The 16,372-nt window shown below is 45.0% G+C and overlaps 1 protein-coding gene across 2 annotated transcripts in view; it reads right to left on the bottom strand.

The window, feature by feature from the left end:
* zfh1 (Zn finger homeodomain 1) overlaps positions 1-16,372 on the bottom strand; it is a 480,048-nt gene that overhangs the window by 273,123 nt on the left and 190,553 nt on the right. Inside the window, exon 3 of one of the 2 annotated variants that reach the window (XM_086993268.1) lies at positions 12,471-12,917. The exons of the other annotated variant lie outside the window; for it this stretch is intronic. Coding sequence (XP_086849394.1) covers positions 12,471-12,502 — 32 coding nt within the window. The 5' untranslated portion in view covers positions 12,503-12,917. The remainder of the gene's footprint in view (positions 1-12,470; positions 12,918-16,372) is intronic. 2 annotated transcript variants of the gene reach the window in all.

Below are 16,372 nucleotides of genomic sequence, written 5' to 3'. Positions count from 1 at the left end.
GATGGAATATGAAAGCTATTCTCGTGATAAGTCGGAATGAGTAAACAATTGTACAAATGTTAGATACATACGTGTTGCTTCGTAGCTCAAGCGTCCGTCAAAAAGGTGTGTGTATTTGCATATTTGTAATGAATCGTATTTGTATTTGTTCAAAAACATTTTCATTTACATATTTTTTCAAAGCTATCATAAACTATCAGACTAAATAATGCTCACTGAGATTAATAGGGTCACGAAGATACAGTCTGTTACATATAGTAACCCAGCAGCCCATATTGCTGCTTACAGACTGTTCCGTCAGTCAAGTGAAGGCTTAGATCTGAGACGACGCTCGAAGGCGAAGATATGTCATTCCGTCTGAGTTGGCATTCAGATCAAATTTCAAACCCTGTCGAATGTCTGCGTCAACATAAAAAGCTGGAGCTTTACCCAGCCAGACGTGTTGCAATGTATAACTCCGACGATGTCACGCCTTTGACACGTTTATGCCTAGGCCATTCACAACATGTGTGGGACATTTTACCAGCAAATTCAGTGCTTACGACAATTCAAGCCCTTGAAAGAACGAGTCTGTGCAGAGTAAATATCTAGAGAGAATATCAAAACGAGTACTGCATCGTCTCTATCTAATCCTACAATGAGAAAAATTATCCTGGAGTTCATCTCCAGACCTTTCAGGAAACTGTGTTTATACTTTACGTGTTAGGATGAGCGCTGTCAGACAAAATTTTCGTATAAAAGCACGTAACAACAGTCGTCCGCACCTAATCGAGGGCGAATGCGCCATATACGTTTACTAATTAATAGGTCAAAGCAAATGTTATGTTCGCACCAATTGACAAGATAAAAATACACGCCAAGACTAAATTTAGCGTAATCAATATTCTAACACGTCAACTTGGCGTGTTGAATGCTCGCTAGCGATTGGCACACTTCCGTCGTCTGCGTTGAGCAATATATGGATGGCCCTGCTGTCAGCTTGACATCAATGGAAGACATGAAACAGTAGACAGAGCGAAATTAAGCAGCTTTCTTCTTAGTTCTAAGCCACTCTCAACGATCATTCTGCCTAATAGTCACATCTGTGATAGGTAAGAAGAGGATGAAGAAGCACTCGCAGAAATCACATTTGCTGAGTATACCCAGTATACGTCTACCACTAACAGTGTTTCGCTACCTCGGTGAGTATCAGGTTAGAGACGTGATCAAGATGCGTTACTACTCGTTTTATACCGCCCATGGTTACCGCGACCCGAACTGCTATTACAGTACTGCGGCAAGTCGTCGCCTAACTACATTGCGACAAGGAGCCTATCTGTACCTTTGAGGACGTTCGGGCCTGTTTTAGGTAGAGTCTAGAATGCTCGACTGAGCTCAAGCAAGCCTATTTGGGCCATTATGACACGCCGGCCAATATAACGTTTCGCTGTATCTTGTTATTCCTGCTTATGTATTGGTCGGCTTTCTGGGTATAGTCTCAATTGAAATACAGTTTCCACCTATCTCGTTACTTGTAAGAAAGCTCGAAAATCATTTTTTGCTGTCAGCAAACATTAATTGCACTATCGGAAAAAGTAGAACAAGTTTATTATCTTGTACATCCATTTGTCCTTTGTAGATTCAAGTACACAGAACGGCCGCAAATTATCTCCAACGATATCTAATAGCGTGCCCATCACTGCTTACTTTCTTAACATATTGATTGGTCAACGTTAAAAAACGCTATTTTTCCCCAGGCTAGGCAACTAAGGCGCTTTTTGAAGGGCGAGGCCTGTTATGGAACAAGCAGCCTAGGATCCCAATAAAACGAGTGATATGGGAAAAACTTTCAAGTAGATAGCACGGCGTGGAGTCTTTTTAGGGGCTTTGTTTTAATATTTTCGAAGGAGCGATTTTGTTTACTTCAATAATTATACTTTGTTTTTGTCGCCCCTAGATCGACGCATACTTCTAAGCTACTTGCGTACAACTTCTCAGAGCAGGCAGAGATAAGCAGCGTCAGTACAGATTGTGATGATCCGGATAGAAGAGATCAGTCATTTTTGTAAGGCGACGGCTGGGTAGTCCTGAGTCGAAAAGACCGACACGACCCAACCAGTAGACAGCAGATGTCGTGGAGTTTCATAGTACGGGAACACAAGTGGGCAACTACAACAGCAATGATAACATAGCAACGAAAGCCTGTATCGTCTCTATTAAATACCTCTACCAATCAGGACGAGATAAACCTTGGCCTCTCAGGCCCAAACCTACGACGAGGCTTAGCGCAGCTATAAAACGAGACAAGATAGTGCATCACATTAAATAGTGGATTTAAGTCCATACACATTTTTCAACGTTGTGTATACGAAGAAAGGCATGGTTCCATGTCCCACTAAATAATAGTAGATCCTACTAGGTGAAATTACGTCAATCTCAGTAATGGTGTATGCCATGTCAATTTTATAACTAAAATCGAAGCAGGAGTGATTAAATCGTTTGACGTCTCATTCTGACGATCCACCTTTTTATATTCTCTCGGTCGTTTACCTAAAAAGCACCCTCGCAGTTCTTTGGGGAACGGCGCACCCTTAGCCAACGATCGATAAGTAAGCCACTAACGACACGGTAGATAACATCGATTTTGTTGTCAGGTCACACCGAAAATCAGTTGAAGTCAGACAGAGTCTATGCCGGCATGTAGACAAAAAGCCGACATCGCAGTCGTCACCGAAACGCCAACTACATGCATGTAAGTAGTTAAGGATGTTGATCACTTAGGCTAACAGTACTAGGCCCTTTCCTAGCGAGTTAGTTGAGGCGGGTAACGATTTCGTTTCCTCTAAGGTGGATAAGTTAGGCATGCACAACAGAGTTGCGAAGGTTACTCAACTAGGATGTAGGTTACATGTGGAAGTAGGTGGAGGGGAGGGGGCAATTTGGTGTCCATATTGACAAGGGTATCGTGGTGCCAATGCCTCTGCTCTGACGGCTAGTACCTCCCGTGGATACTACCCTGATCAGGACATCCAGCAGTCGAGGGGAACAAGGAATAGGTGATACCGGTTGCGTTGGTGTCGATAAGGTGAACGCACCTCAATAGGATTGGGGCTAGGCGAAGCCCAAGCGGCCTCCGGTGCTATATCCACTATAGTTCCATTGGATTTGGGTTGGTTGCTTATTGTGGCATCGTGGCCAGCAGCAGGCGCAACGGCGGCGGCATCGACATTGGTGGCGGTCATAAAGGAGATTCCGAAGCATCGCCAGCAAGCCCGCCGGACCAGAGACGGTTCGGCTGTACATGGCCAGACGCGGCGCTATCCATTCGTCTCCCTTTCGCGGCTACCTCCGAGACGACTTGTAGCAGACATAATCTGAACATTAAGATAATCTCGTTCACCTTACACATCTATATAATGGCACTGACCAGGGCTAGGGAGGCTCGGAAGCTTGCCGCCTCCTCGTTTACTGCTGCGTTTGCTTTTACTTTCATACTCCTGAGCTCTGGGTAGCTGCTGTTTCTCTCTGTTCAGGACGAAGAGGCAACCCAGCTGGAAGAAAAAGGGGCCGCCCCACCTTTACTTAAGCTCCTCGAGCATCTCTAGAAGCCTATGTATGCCAATGACTCAAGTCCCAGTCTTTCTTATAGACGACGAGCCTTATCACCAACTGACCAATCTGCAGGCCAGCGCGCGAGGGTGTGTGCTTTAATACGACTGCGATTATCGCCGTTGGCGTCCTCGATTCGACCTGTTCGTTTCGGGATCATTATATATATTTCTCACTGTTGTCCCCGACAATCCAGATTTCTTTTTCCTGTTCACGAGACAACCAGCAACTTGAAAGGTAGGATTTAAAGGCAGGCAGAATGAAGGCGCCGACCATATCAAGGTGATGACAAACGATGTTGTATATCCTGGCAAATCCGCTAAATTGTTTTCGATTCTATGATGGCTGAAGACTGAGTATGTTGCAGAAGTTATACATTTAGAAGCAGATTTCGCAGCATTGGATTTATCTAATAAATTCTACTATCTCGTGATTGACAAGACATTACCCTTCAAAAAGCCTTAAACCTGTATAAACGTGTATGTCTATTGCGGTAGAAATGTCCTGAATAGACAAACACAATTTTCTTAGTATTCTCCCCGATGGCAATTTCATTTTAATACATTCCTAGTTCAATCTAGAGTTCTAGAGTTGTTGTCTAGAGTTCGATGCAGCTAAGGCATGTACGGGCATATTGTAAACCTCTTCTTTCTCCTAGATCACAATGTAAACCATTAGTTCGAGATGCTGTATATTGAAGATCAAACATGATAGGTAAAAAAATGGTTAGGCGCTTATATGTTTAATTTTCATGGCTTCAACTTTTTTTTACGTTAACTCCCATTACAACACAGCTTGAAGTGTTTTTTGACCGCCATTTGTCATGGATTGATCTGCCCGCGGCAAATCGAATTGTGACTACAAGTTTTATATAAATAAATAAATAAACAATTTCCAGTTTACATTTTTGGGCATATAACTTCCCCAACTATCATCAATTTATCAAACCGTCTTCAAGCGCCTCATCCACAAATTCTCGTTTATTGGCCCGTGCAAATCTCTGCGGTAATATCTATTTGCACCTATTTTTACCTTGCAATAATACTTGTCGCAGCTGATCGCTGCAGAGGAACATGGAGCTCCATTCTATCTTCGTCCGTTCAGTTAAGCCCACAAAAAACGTCATTCAGCCGAGATTCACGAGCCCCTGGAGATGAGTTTCTAGCAGTATTTACATGCATCTCGCACAGATATATGTTAGTGTGGCCCAGTCAATTTGATAAACGGAAACGCCGTTCAGATCATACTCTCGTAAGTCAACCAATTCGGTTACATGTTGTTTTGGCCCGTGCAAACGGAAGTCGTTTTGAAAGAGAACGTTGAAAGGCGGCACGCACCGCAAACAGGGAACACTTAGGTCGCCGTTTCAGAACTAGCAGACCACAACTGGCAAATGGAGGGACGCAAGACCGACCAAACCGAGGACTGGCGTAATACATACTCAGTTTAACTATTATCGCTGCATCCTCCTACGCAAATTCATAGAGAAATTTAGAGGCAGAATATAGACTTCCAAATATATTTGTACATGACGATATCCTCATGCATAGACATCCACAAGCCCATGAAGTCGCGGGTGGGGCAAAGGCCGCTCCCAACTGTCTGATACACTGTTGTACTTCATTCAGGAAACTGTGAACTTAGTAAATTATAATAAGATACAGTGCATTCAAGTAGTTTGTACTAAAATACTAAAACTGATTGAAAATAATAAAAATTGACAACAAGCTGGTTTATAGCTAATGATATTGATGTTGAAGCCACTGATGGTAACGATGAAATCTTAATACCTTCACTGTGTCCGAAACAGCTCAATAATATGCAAGGGAAAGGAAGTGTAACACAAGCCAGCACATTTGTACTGTATATTAGCAACCAATGAAGTCGTCATGGGGTTTATCCTCATTCGTAATAAATCAGAAAATTATCACGATTTTAGGGTAGGTTGAACCCAGTAACATCATATAAAGATACCCACCTGCAAATGTGGCCTTTGGTGATACTCAGCGTGATTGTAATCAACCATTTAGGCAAGGCGGATCCAGAATAAAGACGGTTCATGAAATCTCCTAAAAAAATTCTTTTGATACACACCTCCCTTTGAGTGCAAGATGCGTATCGTTCCTTGCAACTTCCAATAACTCGATTCCCCACGTAATTTCCCATATGACAGATAATATTTAAGCCATTAAAATATTATTCCAGAGCCATCTACCTATATTCTATACCTATCTAGCTATATACAGTATTTTTCGGATTAGTGCGTTCAACATCGGTAATAGCATCTGCAGAGAATTCGAATGTTCCTTCGAGCAAGATGCACCGCAGGTGATGCACCTAACCTCTTTTTAAAGCAGATCTTGCCTCGCTACATCATGTATGATTTGTGTCTACTGATTTCGAGTACTAAACATATTTGCGACAAGTACTAGGACCTAGCAGTTTTAGTCATCCGATCCTATAGAAACAATGAGGTTATTATATATATTATAACAAAAGAAGTAATTGTCCCAATTATTCACAAAAGACCCAATGCTTCCCTGGCACTTTCAAATGAATATTACAAATAGGAAAGTACAAAAAACCGTTGCGGCTACATTCAATACGGTAAGGACGTTCACGTACATATATCTGTATGTATCAATACATCTACACACTTGATTCGCTCTAGAGTTAAGGTTCAGCAATAATATGACCAGTTTTTGCATCTACCTCCCTCTCAATACCTTTGATTTTTCTAAGCCACGCATATGTAATGCATACAGTTATAATTGCGCGCTCATTCTCTCATATTTCTTAATAAAGCTTAATGGTTAGTTAACATATAATGGCACATAAGAGCTGGGAACATCTGACCACGCATCGTGGGCGGCTCGTATGGCGAGGACGAAAACAGTACATCTATCTAACCTGGTCGCACGGCCTGTTGTCTCGATTGGCACTGCTCGCAAGCGCAGTTTGCCTGTCGCTTGCCGCCTGAGTCGGCTGCTGGCCTCGCCTTATCGAGGCCTATGGCACGAGGCACCGCCGTTCCGCCTCCCTACCCTACATAGTGATAGTTACCCTTACTTCTAGACAGGAGGCAGCCCCTGTATATGACGCCACAGTCGATAGCGAGTTGTATGGCTTCTTCACTCGATCCCGGCATTGACAAGCACAACTGCGAGTATTAGTCGGAGCGCCATCACCACAACGATTGTTCTCTAAAGAGAAGTTTTGTCACAGCACGATCCAACGCTACCCCAGGGAACTTCTCGCTGGTTTGCATTCGCTGAAGCCACTAGAAGTCGCGGCACAAATTGAATCACGCAGCTGTTGGTAGAGCTGCCATGAAAGCCTACTTGGGCGGGCCGTTCAGTCACTCATTCACTTGAGATTTCTCTGTCTGCTCATTGACGATAAGGGGGTCGGTCATCATCTCATCGTCTAAAACATGTTCCGGTCGTAGTTATTTCTGGCATTTGTCGTGAGTCGTCTAAATTTGACGCTCTCGTGTTACCCTGTGCCATGTACGTAGATGGTTGTGCGTACGCTGTATTGTGCTGGTCCTTGCTAGATTCGTCATAAAGGAAGAGAAATTTAAAAAAGTATATCACAGTTAACGGAAGTAGCACTAACAGACGCAGCAGACGCTGCGCTTCGTTCTATCTTCGTTTTCGCTTCACCCGCTGGTTATTTTTGCTATTTCGAGGTATTTCGCTCAGACAAAAAGATGACACGCTTTCCTGGCCACAAACATCGTCAAGATATATAGACATACACACTTATATTCGATATACATGCATCCAGCCCTCAGATTGATGTACCACTTCGTTAATGCTTACATCACACGCGCCTGTCTGTCCGGTTGAAATCAGGCGAACAACTTCTAGCTTGGAGCCCTTACCCAAACTTTTCTCTTAGACCTTGTCTGGCTGTGAGCTTTGTGTAGAGATCTGATTCTATGTCTTCTCCATTATGATACATACCGGCGATGATAATACGGAATCGTAGTCTGTTGCCTCGAGAAAGTGTGGCATAGTGTTGTGTGTGGCGAGAGAACCGCGAGCGACAACTGAGTCTCTGAAGTAGAACAAAGATGGGATTCGAGGTGCACGCGACCGACCGCCATTGACTATCTTATTGGCCGAGGTGCAAGTCACTTCCCATGACCAACGGCAAGCATGAAAAAGTTGAAGGCAACTGGCGACGCCGATGACGACAGTTACAACGAGTAAATCAATGACTCGATGAATGAAGGCCGATCCTCAACAGCGCCGCGAACTTCGAGGACGGCACAGAGAGAGAGGGCGAAAAAATGAGAGATACAAAGAGTCGCAATTCGCGCACCTTCGCTGCGGCTCCCTCCACTTATATGCTTGTAGCTCTTTTTTTGTTTTGCAGCCCACAGAGACTCATGGCCCAATTGAAGCGACAAAGAACGAACGATAGCCAAAGGAGAAAGCTAGTGCTATAGTGCAATAGAGCTCACGGGGGCCGCACTACAACATCCGGTATTCTGGCCTGTTCTCTTGACTTTTTTCTGCTCCACTTTCGTTTAGGAGTTCGAGGAGGATGGATAGTAGAGGAATAGAGTAAGGGAAAAAGCCCTCCTGAGGCGCGACTCATACAAGTGCACGCTACTAGTGAAGTCCAGTAGCAGGCACTCAGCGCAAAAAGAGCACAACTAACCATCCCATCTAAACTATGAGCGGTCTCTGTGTGTGTCTGTGCATCGGTATGGGCCTGCATGTGTGTAGCTTGTTCGAGTTGGGCCAATCATTTTAACAAGGTGACAACACTAACAGCGCTTGCGTGGCGAAGTCGATCGTGCAGGCGAGGGGAGTCAGCGACCCAGAGCTTGGCGCTGGGCGTCCACGGAGGAGGTAATCCATTTCATCAAAGCGAGTAAACGCGAGGAGTGTCAGATAAAGAGAGCTGCTAGCTTGAAAATTAAATGTAGAAACCGAATAAGATGTACACAGAGTAAGAGGCAGACAGCGATGTGTAGAGGTAAAAAGCATTGAAGACATATATATGTAGGTGTAAGTAGGTAATCGGCGAGGACAAACGGATGCGAAATGAGCACCAGCATAGATGCGCTATCGTTGAGCTTTTGTAATCGAGAATCATTTTGAAATTTAGGCATGCATTGTTTTTCGGACGTTCATAATGCTAACTTGTTACGATGTGGCGATGATAAAGCTCAAACGATGGTCTGTGGCTTCACTTTTAAGTGTTATCCTCAATGGCTACAACTGGAATACACCGTTCATTATTTGAAAATTTTACTTCAGTAACCACTTTTTTTTCTCTACCTGTTTGCTGTGAACAAATAAGAGCCAGTAATATGCATTACTAAAAAAGCTTCTGGGTTCCTTTTGTATTTTCAGCTGATCCGCATACGGTAACAAAGTAAACGAAGGCCAGGAACGAACTTCAGCCGATTCACTTCATCGGGTTTTTATCGACAACACGACTGAAATTGTGTCACATTGATATGACTATTTGGCTCTTGTTCCCGTTAACACGTGATCTACAAGCAAGGCACGGGTAGTCGACTAAGAAGAAAATGTCGATTCAGGAGTCAGGAATTAGTAGAATGAGTGAGCTAACGAATACACGGTGGGAGCGGCAAACGCCGGCGGGAGCAGCGCGTTACCACTGTTGCCACCGAAATGTCGTTGTATTATTTCTGCCATGACTCTGTAGAGAGATGGTGGTGCTCGTGGCTTATGGCTATCCCTTGCAATGAAAATTGCTAATCGAGTTATGTCGTGTTCAGTGAATGGCCTACAGAGACGGTGGGGGCGACGGCTAATGCAGATACCCCTGACCAGTTTTTCTGCAGTCGTTCCCTCGTCGGTACCTCTACATGGCCCGCGAACGCTAAAATTCTGGGTGGAGGTCAACGATGCGGAACGGTAAACCGCTACTGCGGACCACTAGCCGCAGTAACAGATTCGTTCGCTCAGCTTTCCTTTATTTCTGAGGACGTTGATGCTATGTTAAAGCGTCGGCTGCCACCGACGGCCGAGAGGTCGTTCAGGCTGATAGACAAGGCCGAGAGCAAAAAACGAGAGAAAAAGGGTGCTGAGGCTAGTTTGCTTTGAAAGGTTGCACAGTGCATCGACAGACTTCGACGTGTCGTATTGTAGCGTGTTTCAGCAACAGTCGTATGCTAGCAAAGAACAAGATTATAATCTATTGCAGTATACAGTTTTGCTGCTTTCCTACTTTCACCTGACCCTTCTTCGGTTTGAACTGAAGTGTAGAAACGAGCCGTGGAGGACGGCGCCGCAAACGCTGATTGTCGGGGATTAAATGTTCAGACCGAAGGGGTCGAGAAGCAAGCGTACATATGAATGGAATTAATTCGAGGGCCGAGACACGACGACACGAAACGTGAGAAGACTCAGCTTGGGGGCCCGAACTAGTGAAAGTTCGTGCTGAACGACAGCAGTGTTCAGCAGACAATAGTGCCCCTATCGTAGATTACGCGTAAAGCCATTGTAGCGGAGGCAGGTAGTAGAAGCGCGTAATACTCGTACTATAGCTGAATTGTTTAATTGTAACCTACTAATAAGCCGCGACCGCCTAAGGACAACCGGTTAAGTTTCGGGGATGCATATGACGCCGATAATGTTAACAAAGGAGTCGCATGGGTGAGTTTTTGTGCATGTATCTATGTAATTGGTAGGTAGTCGTGAGAGCCTGGATGTGCAGATTTAATTTGGTCCTATTCAGTTATATATATATATATATATATGTAACATAGTTAAAAAGCACAAATGGGCCTTCCTTGACGTCCCTTTCATACTCAGACATGGTTTCTACACCTCTTTTTCCAATTAACTTCATTTGTAGCTTGATACTTCTTTATTTTCGCTATTCCTAAAAAGCTACTATTCCTACTCTAATACTCAGCGTAAGAACACAACAATCAACAGCAATACTGGACAGCCTCTTAAAGGAATCGTTCTCCGTTAGTGGCTCTCGGGGTACGCCCGATATAGTTGCCGCGTGTTTGCATACGTGCACGCGGCGTCATCACGACACTTTCAGTTAACCGCTGTCTAGCCAGCCACGCATGCGGTCAAGTGCAGCAAATACAAAACGTAGCGATTCACGTAAACGCGAGTAAGTACAAATAATAGCAATTTGGCATCTTCAAGTTAGGTGGTTGTGCACGTATAACTGGAAGTGTCAGGCTGCCGCAAGAACTTGACGATTAAGATGATCAAATTAGTAAAAATGTTATTTCTAGTTGGTTAGGTATAATTAAATTAAGTCAAATTGCATCCGCTATCCGATTATACACAAGTGATAGAATATGAAGACTGAAGAGCGTACGGATGGCGTATTCTGCTAATGATATTAAAGAGCAAACTGAAAAGGTCTTACTTAGCGCAAGATCACATTACTTTCAGTGGCCGAATTGCCACGCCACAATGTGATGATCTCGAGGCTGAAATGCTGCTTCCCAAAGCGCACATAACGTACACTGGTGCCAGTTGCCCTAACGTACCCTCATCTTGCCCACACCGACTCAGCGTAGCAAGGCGCAAATCAGTACCACGCGCCAACGAAACTGCTCAACGAGTGCTGTATATAATAATATCACCACCGCCAGCCGCCTGAATCTATCAGTGCATCAACAGTAACACGTGTAACAGCAGCAGTAGTAGTAAAGGCCGACTAGAGGCGCCCCAACTCTGCCAGTAATAATGGTCACAGTATGCCAGACATCAGAGCCAGGGCTAGACAAGACATCCCATTTCTTGCTACTGCCATGGCCAAGCGGGTTGCTTACTTGCACCGATTTTACCTACTCCGTTCACTGTCGCGAGGGTTCCCGTTGATTCGTATGCTAGTGTTGGACAGATGTCGGTTAGGGTTATATTTGTACATTCATTGATAGTTAATGGGGGACGAGATAACAGACGGAGCTAGCGGTGGCCGCACTCGTATTAGCAATGGCGGCCGCTGCCGCAGAAAAGCCGCTGGCGGCAGTCCTCGTTACGAATAGCGTCGACTCGGTGCAAGCGAATAATCTAGCCATATTGCAGTGGAAAGCTCTGCTCCAGAAGGCTGAGACGACAGCCACGGATTGTCGTAGAGGGTTCGGTGGACTCCTTGCATGATCGGCATAATAGGCCTACAGGACAAAGTTTTAATCCTGATAGTAATAGAAAGGTTTAGTTTAATCTCTGATAGCGGGGTGAATAAAGGTAAAAGTTAATTTATCGGTTACCCTGCGAGCGTTCCCTAAACATACCCAGCTTTTGTATAATTATTAAAAATTAACAGATTGTGTAACAGCACTATAACAATATGTTGGTGGTGGTTTCGACCTGAACGTATTGCAGGCTCGTATTGTTGCGTATATATTTTTGTGAACGATCTTCGGCTGGCCTTGATAGATACTCAGACTTGCAGCAGACCTGAGTGGATGTAGCTTCGAGCCATGTCGTAAAACGACGCTGAACGGTATGATTCTGATAACGTGTCTGTGCATGTGATATTATTAGCTACAAGTATAGGTGAGTTTCATGATCTTGTACCAGCATTTCTTTTCCGACCGGAAAACGGGTCTTACCTTTTAACGCTTAACCCAAGCCCGTGCATTGTCGCTCTACCATTCACTCGTTGCAACGGCAATCATTATGTTTTTCCTGTCGCGTTGATTTCGTTTTAGCTAGTTAGTAGAGGGTTCGTCGTCCCTGTGGCGCGTGGAGGAGCATACAATTGAACGAGAGTCTAAAGCAAAGTGAGCTAATGCAGTGGACTACGTAGGCATAAGGATGGGTCTGTAAATATTACGTCTATGTATTTTCGACTTCCTCGTCAGCCAAGGGTGGCCAAAGGGCGGATTGCCACGTCTGAGATACCCGTTCACCTACCGTGCAATATGAACTGCAGCGACCGTGATCATTCAGCGAGTTTGATTCGACTCAGATGCCTGCGCGAGCGATTCTGTTGTCGTCGTTGTTTACGCCGCTGTTGACGACTGTTTTTGTTATCGTTACTGCTGCTGCTTGCGTAGTTCGGCCCCTTCAACCACGAGAACTGCACAAGCCAGGGTATCCGTGCAAAAAGGTCTTTCCTAGACGGCGTTGCCACCGCAACCGCCTTCGGCTTGACTGCTCACTCATCCTGGTCGTTGCTGGTTCGGCTGTTAAATGATACGTGAGCTAATGCCAAGCACAGAAACAATAGTATCCATGATGACAAAGAGAAGAGCCAGCTTCCTGTTACAGATCTATTCGGCATTCGACAACAGCTACAGATGCGGCGACTCCATTTGGGTTGGTGTGTGGGTCGGTCGAGACCCGCTGCATCGTCGGCCCCTGTTCGTGAATTAGATTTAGGTTAGGAATATGAAGCGCGTGGAGAACAAGATGTATAGAACGACAGAGTGTACAGAAGTGGGTCCGGAAGGGGTGTGAATGGGTGACTAATATCTCGTTGTTTGTTTTTAGTTAACGGGAAACGGGGTAGTCATGTAGATGAACGCGTCTAATGAACAAAACGTAACTCCGGGGCGAATTCACTTATCATACAGGTAGACACAAGTAGTAAGGGCGCATGACATAAAATCCTTCCCACCAGCGACACTGTCTTAAATAACTGACAAAGTGGACCACGAAAAATATACCTAACGTTCATAGAGATATGGAAATAATTAAGAATTCGGAGAAAAATACTACTAATATTTTGTGTACATAAGAGAAAAAAAGGAGTCGAACAATTTGTTTAGACTATCCTTGAGTCGGATCTGTTTATCTCGGCAATTCGTTCCTACCTCGAAGTAATAACAGACAGACTAGTGATGATTTCAGGATATTGCTTTGCGTTTTCAGTAGCCGTCCCGTACGTAGCTGACACCTTCTTTTAGCAGTTTCAAAGTTATTGGACTCATACTTGTGAACACGATTTATCTACTGAATTGTAAAAAATTGAAAATCCATTTTACACAAGTTGATTATACTAATCAGATTAAACCTGGCCGCGGCTCGAAGTGCAATGTGACCCAACAACTATATATAGAGGTACAAGCATCCCCGCACTTCTACAGACCACAAACCCAGAAGTCAACGAAGGGAAATTGTCCTTGTCGTACAAGTATTGCGTCCTGGATTGGTTGACAGGATCGCGAGACTTTGCCCTGCCAGTTGCCTCAACCGCCCACCTCGCCCTTTAACTCGGAACTAGACTTGTCATATATGCATAAGGCGTCTCTCGGCTAAAACGTGCAACTAAGCGCGACAACATGGAACTCCCCATGAGAAAGTAGCAGAGATGACCACAGCTTTGGCTTCTTGGCATAACAGTCTTTTCGAGCTGACTTAAGCTCCGGGCGCCTGCTCCACACCCATTCAGGAGGCTTTGGACTTGGAAAGAGGAAGAAAAAACATAATTTTCTTATTATCCCGGCGTGCATAGATATAATGGGAATTATAAAAACTCGACCGAGTATAAGGTGAATATCGGTATCCACGCGGCGCTGACCACACAGCCAGTAATACTGCTGTCTAGCGTAACCTGAAGGTTCTTAGATAAAGCTGGTTCCCTACTCGACCAACGGAACAAAAATCCTACAATGGAATTTAGTACTGTTTGTACTGCGTGTTGACAAATAAGTGTTACATCGAGGAGTGGCACTTAATGAATATGTAGGATTTTGTCTGTTAGTCTGTATGGCAGCTTTTTTTAGTTTGCCCATATACTTCAGCGACGTACCGAAGTTACATTTGCATCGAAATTTAGTATCGTCGTTTTTTTAATCTCATTGTTTATGCTATTTACACAGTTAGAACATACTACGAAATAGTAGTACAGATCTTTATCATTCTCAGGATCGGTAACAGAAATTTTTAAAGGTTCTTTTAGGCTTCGGCAGTTGTTGGTATCTTGTTATCTTCGGTAGTCTTAAAGATCCTTAAATTCCTTTTGTAGAACATGATCTTGACCTCTATAGAACATGACAATGGCCTCATTTCCAGTAGACTTGGAAAGAAAGTTGGAAACATTTCTATTTTCTCGCCAGATAGCGCAGAGAAAATTATAAGAAGACGTAGTATTGAAATATTACTAATGACGATGACCATGCGACCACATGATTCGTCTGTTTTATCACTTGTATTTCTACAATAATATCTTTTTTTAGTCAAAACTTCGTAGGTCCATTTTGCTTTGTCTGCCATCTACGATTAATCCGGCCGAATGTTCACATAGAGCGAATCTGCCATCGATGGTTAGCGCATTTACATCCTAATGTGTTCTATTCGGAATGCCTTCATAAGCGGAACCGATATCAGCTACACAGCCAACAGAGACCCAACGAAGAAAGGGGCCGTGCTCACGAACCGTAATCAAGCTCAAGTGTCTATGGGCAGTACGGCTTGTTGCCAGCGGTCTGCGCTCATCCTGGCCATTCTACTGTTGCCACCGCTGCTGGCCTCAGCGATTAAGCCAGGCAAATGAGGATCGTGGCCAGGAAGCCCGACCGCGACGAGCACCGCCAGAACGGCGACAGTTACCAGCACATGCAAGAACACACAGGCCCATCCACTTACACATGCAACCACACTGAAAGACAGGCTCACGTTCGCATGCAACATTTTCGTTTGCTGCGCTGTGTCTCCGTTGCTTGCCTCTTATTCCTCATTGACGTGCTTGTCGTTGGCGGCAGGACCTTAAGTATTCTTAGGATTTTTCCTTTTGCTGCGTTTCCTGGAGGCTATGTTTCTTGCCACCATGGCCTATGGATGGAGTTCTTCCTATTGGCCCGGTCGGGATAACAGCTACAAACTACCACTACAATCGCTATCAGCTAGCCCGTTCTCCTCGTAACCGGTTCTCGACCCTCACGATCCCGGGTCTGCTCCCTAGTGATGGTTGCAGCGGTGGCCAGCATATAATTGCCTCCCATGATTAATAGACTACGGCCTCGTCTTCAGGGGTAGGGGGTTCCCTTGGTGCTCTGCGGTGCGCGCCAACTAGCAAACGCTACAGCGGCTACAGTACAACCCCAAGCAAACGCGGTCACCAGCGCAATGTATTATACAAGATACGGTTACGCAGTGGTAGGGTCGAAGCTGAAGTCGCCGCTGGCACCGCCGTCGCCGCCATCACCACACACATAAAAGTACGCGGAGCTAGCGATCGCTGCCTCGGAGGAGCCACACCATTTGGTTGAACGTCGACTGCTTGTTCGTCTCTGAAGGGCTCGTCTCCGTGGTGCACGGTCAGCTTCATTTCGTGTACCTGAGGAGTCAAAGGAGGACGAGGCTTCGAAGTATAACAGCGCGACCTCTTTGCTGCTCGCGGTAGTGGCGTTGGGGTACGGACACCGGGGGATAATCAGTTCTAAGGTTCCGAGTACGCGAAGGTTTTGCCGGAGAGAGGGCTACTAGAGACGGGGAATATTTACGATGGCATCTAGTTCTCTTCGCATGGCTTATACACACATGCCTCGACACATATAGACATACACACACAACCATTCAATTCATTACGGACTGTGCCCTATAAGCCCACAATATTAGGGGGTGAGGGGATGTCCATGGGTTAGTTGCAGCCCACATCAGAGCCGTCAGGAACCACCACAGTCAGGTTTACGAGTTGTTCCTCTCATACGCCAGCGGTTCCTGGCTCTCCGTCGCTTGTCGCGTGTAAGTCGCTGGGGAAGGATGTACAGAAAGGGAGGCTTATTTCGTTTCTTCCTTGCTTATATGAACGGACATACCTCATGTCCAGCTTCCTAGGCGTGGCCTGCTGCATGCAAGGCAAGTATGGTAAC

The sequence above is a fragment of the Varroa destructor genome, unplaced genomic scaffold (genome assembly GCF_002443255.2).
Source record: "Varroa destructor unplaced genomic scaffold, Vdes_3.0 BEIS01000006.1, whole genome shotgun sequence".
Classification (NCBI taxonomy): domain Eukaryota; kingdom Metazoa; phylum Arthropoda; class Arachnida; order Mesostigmata; family Varroidae; genus Varroa; species Varroa destructor.
Note: the sequence above shows the minus strand (reverse complement) of the source record. Positions and strands in the feature narration are given on the sequence as shown.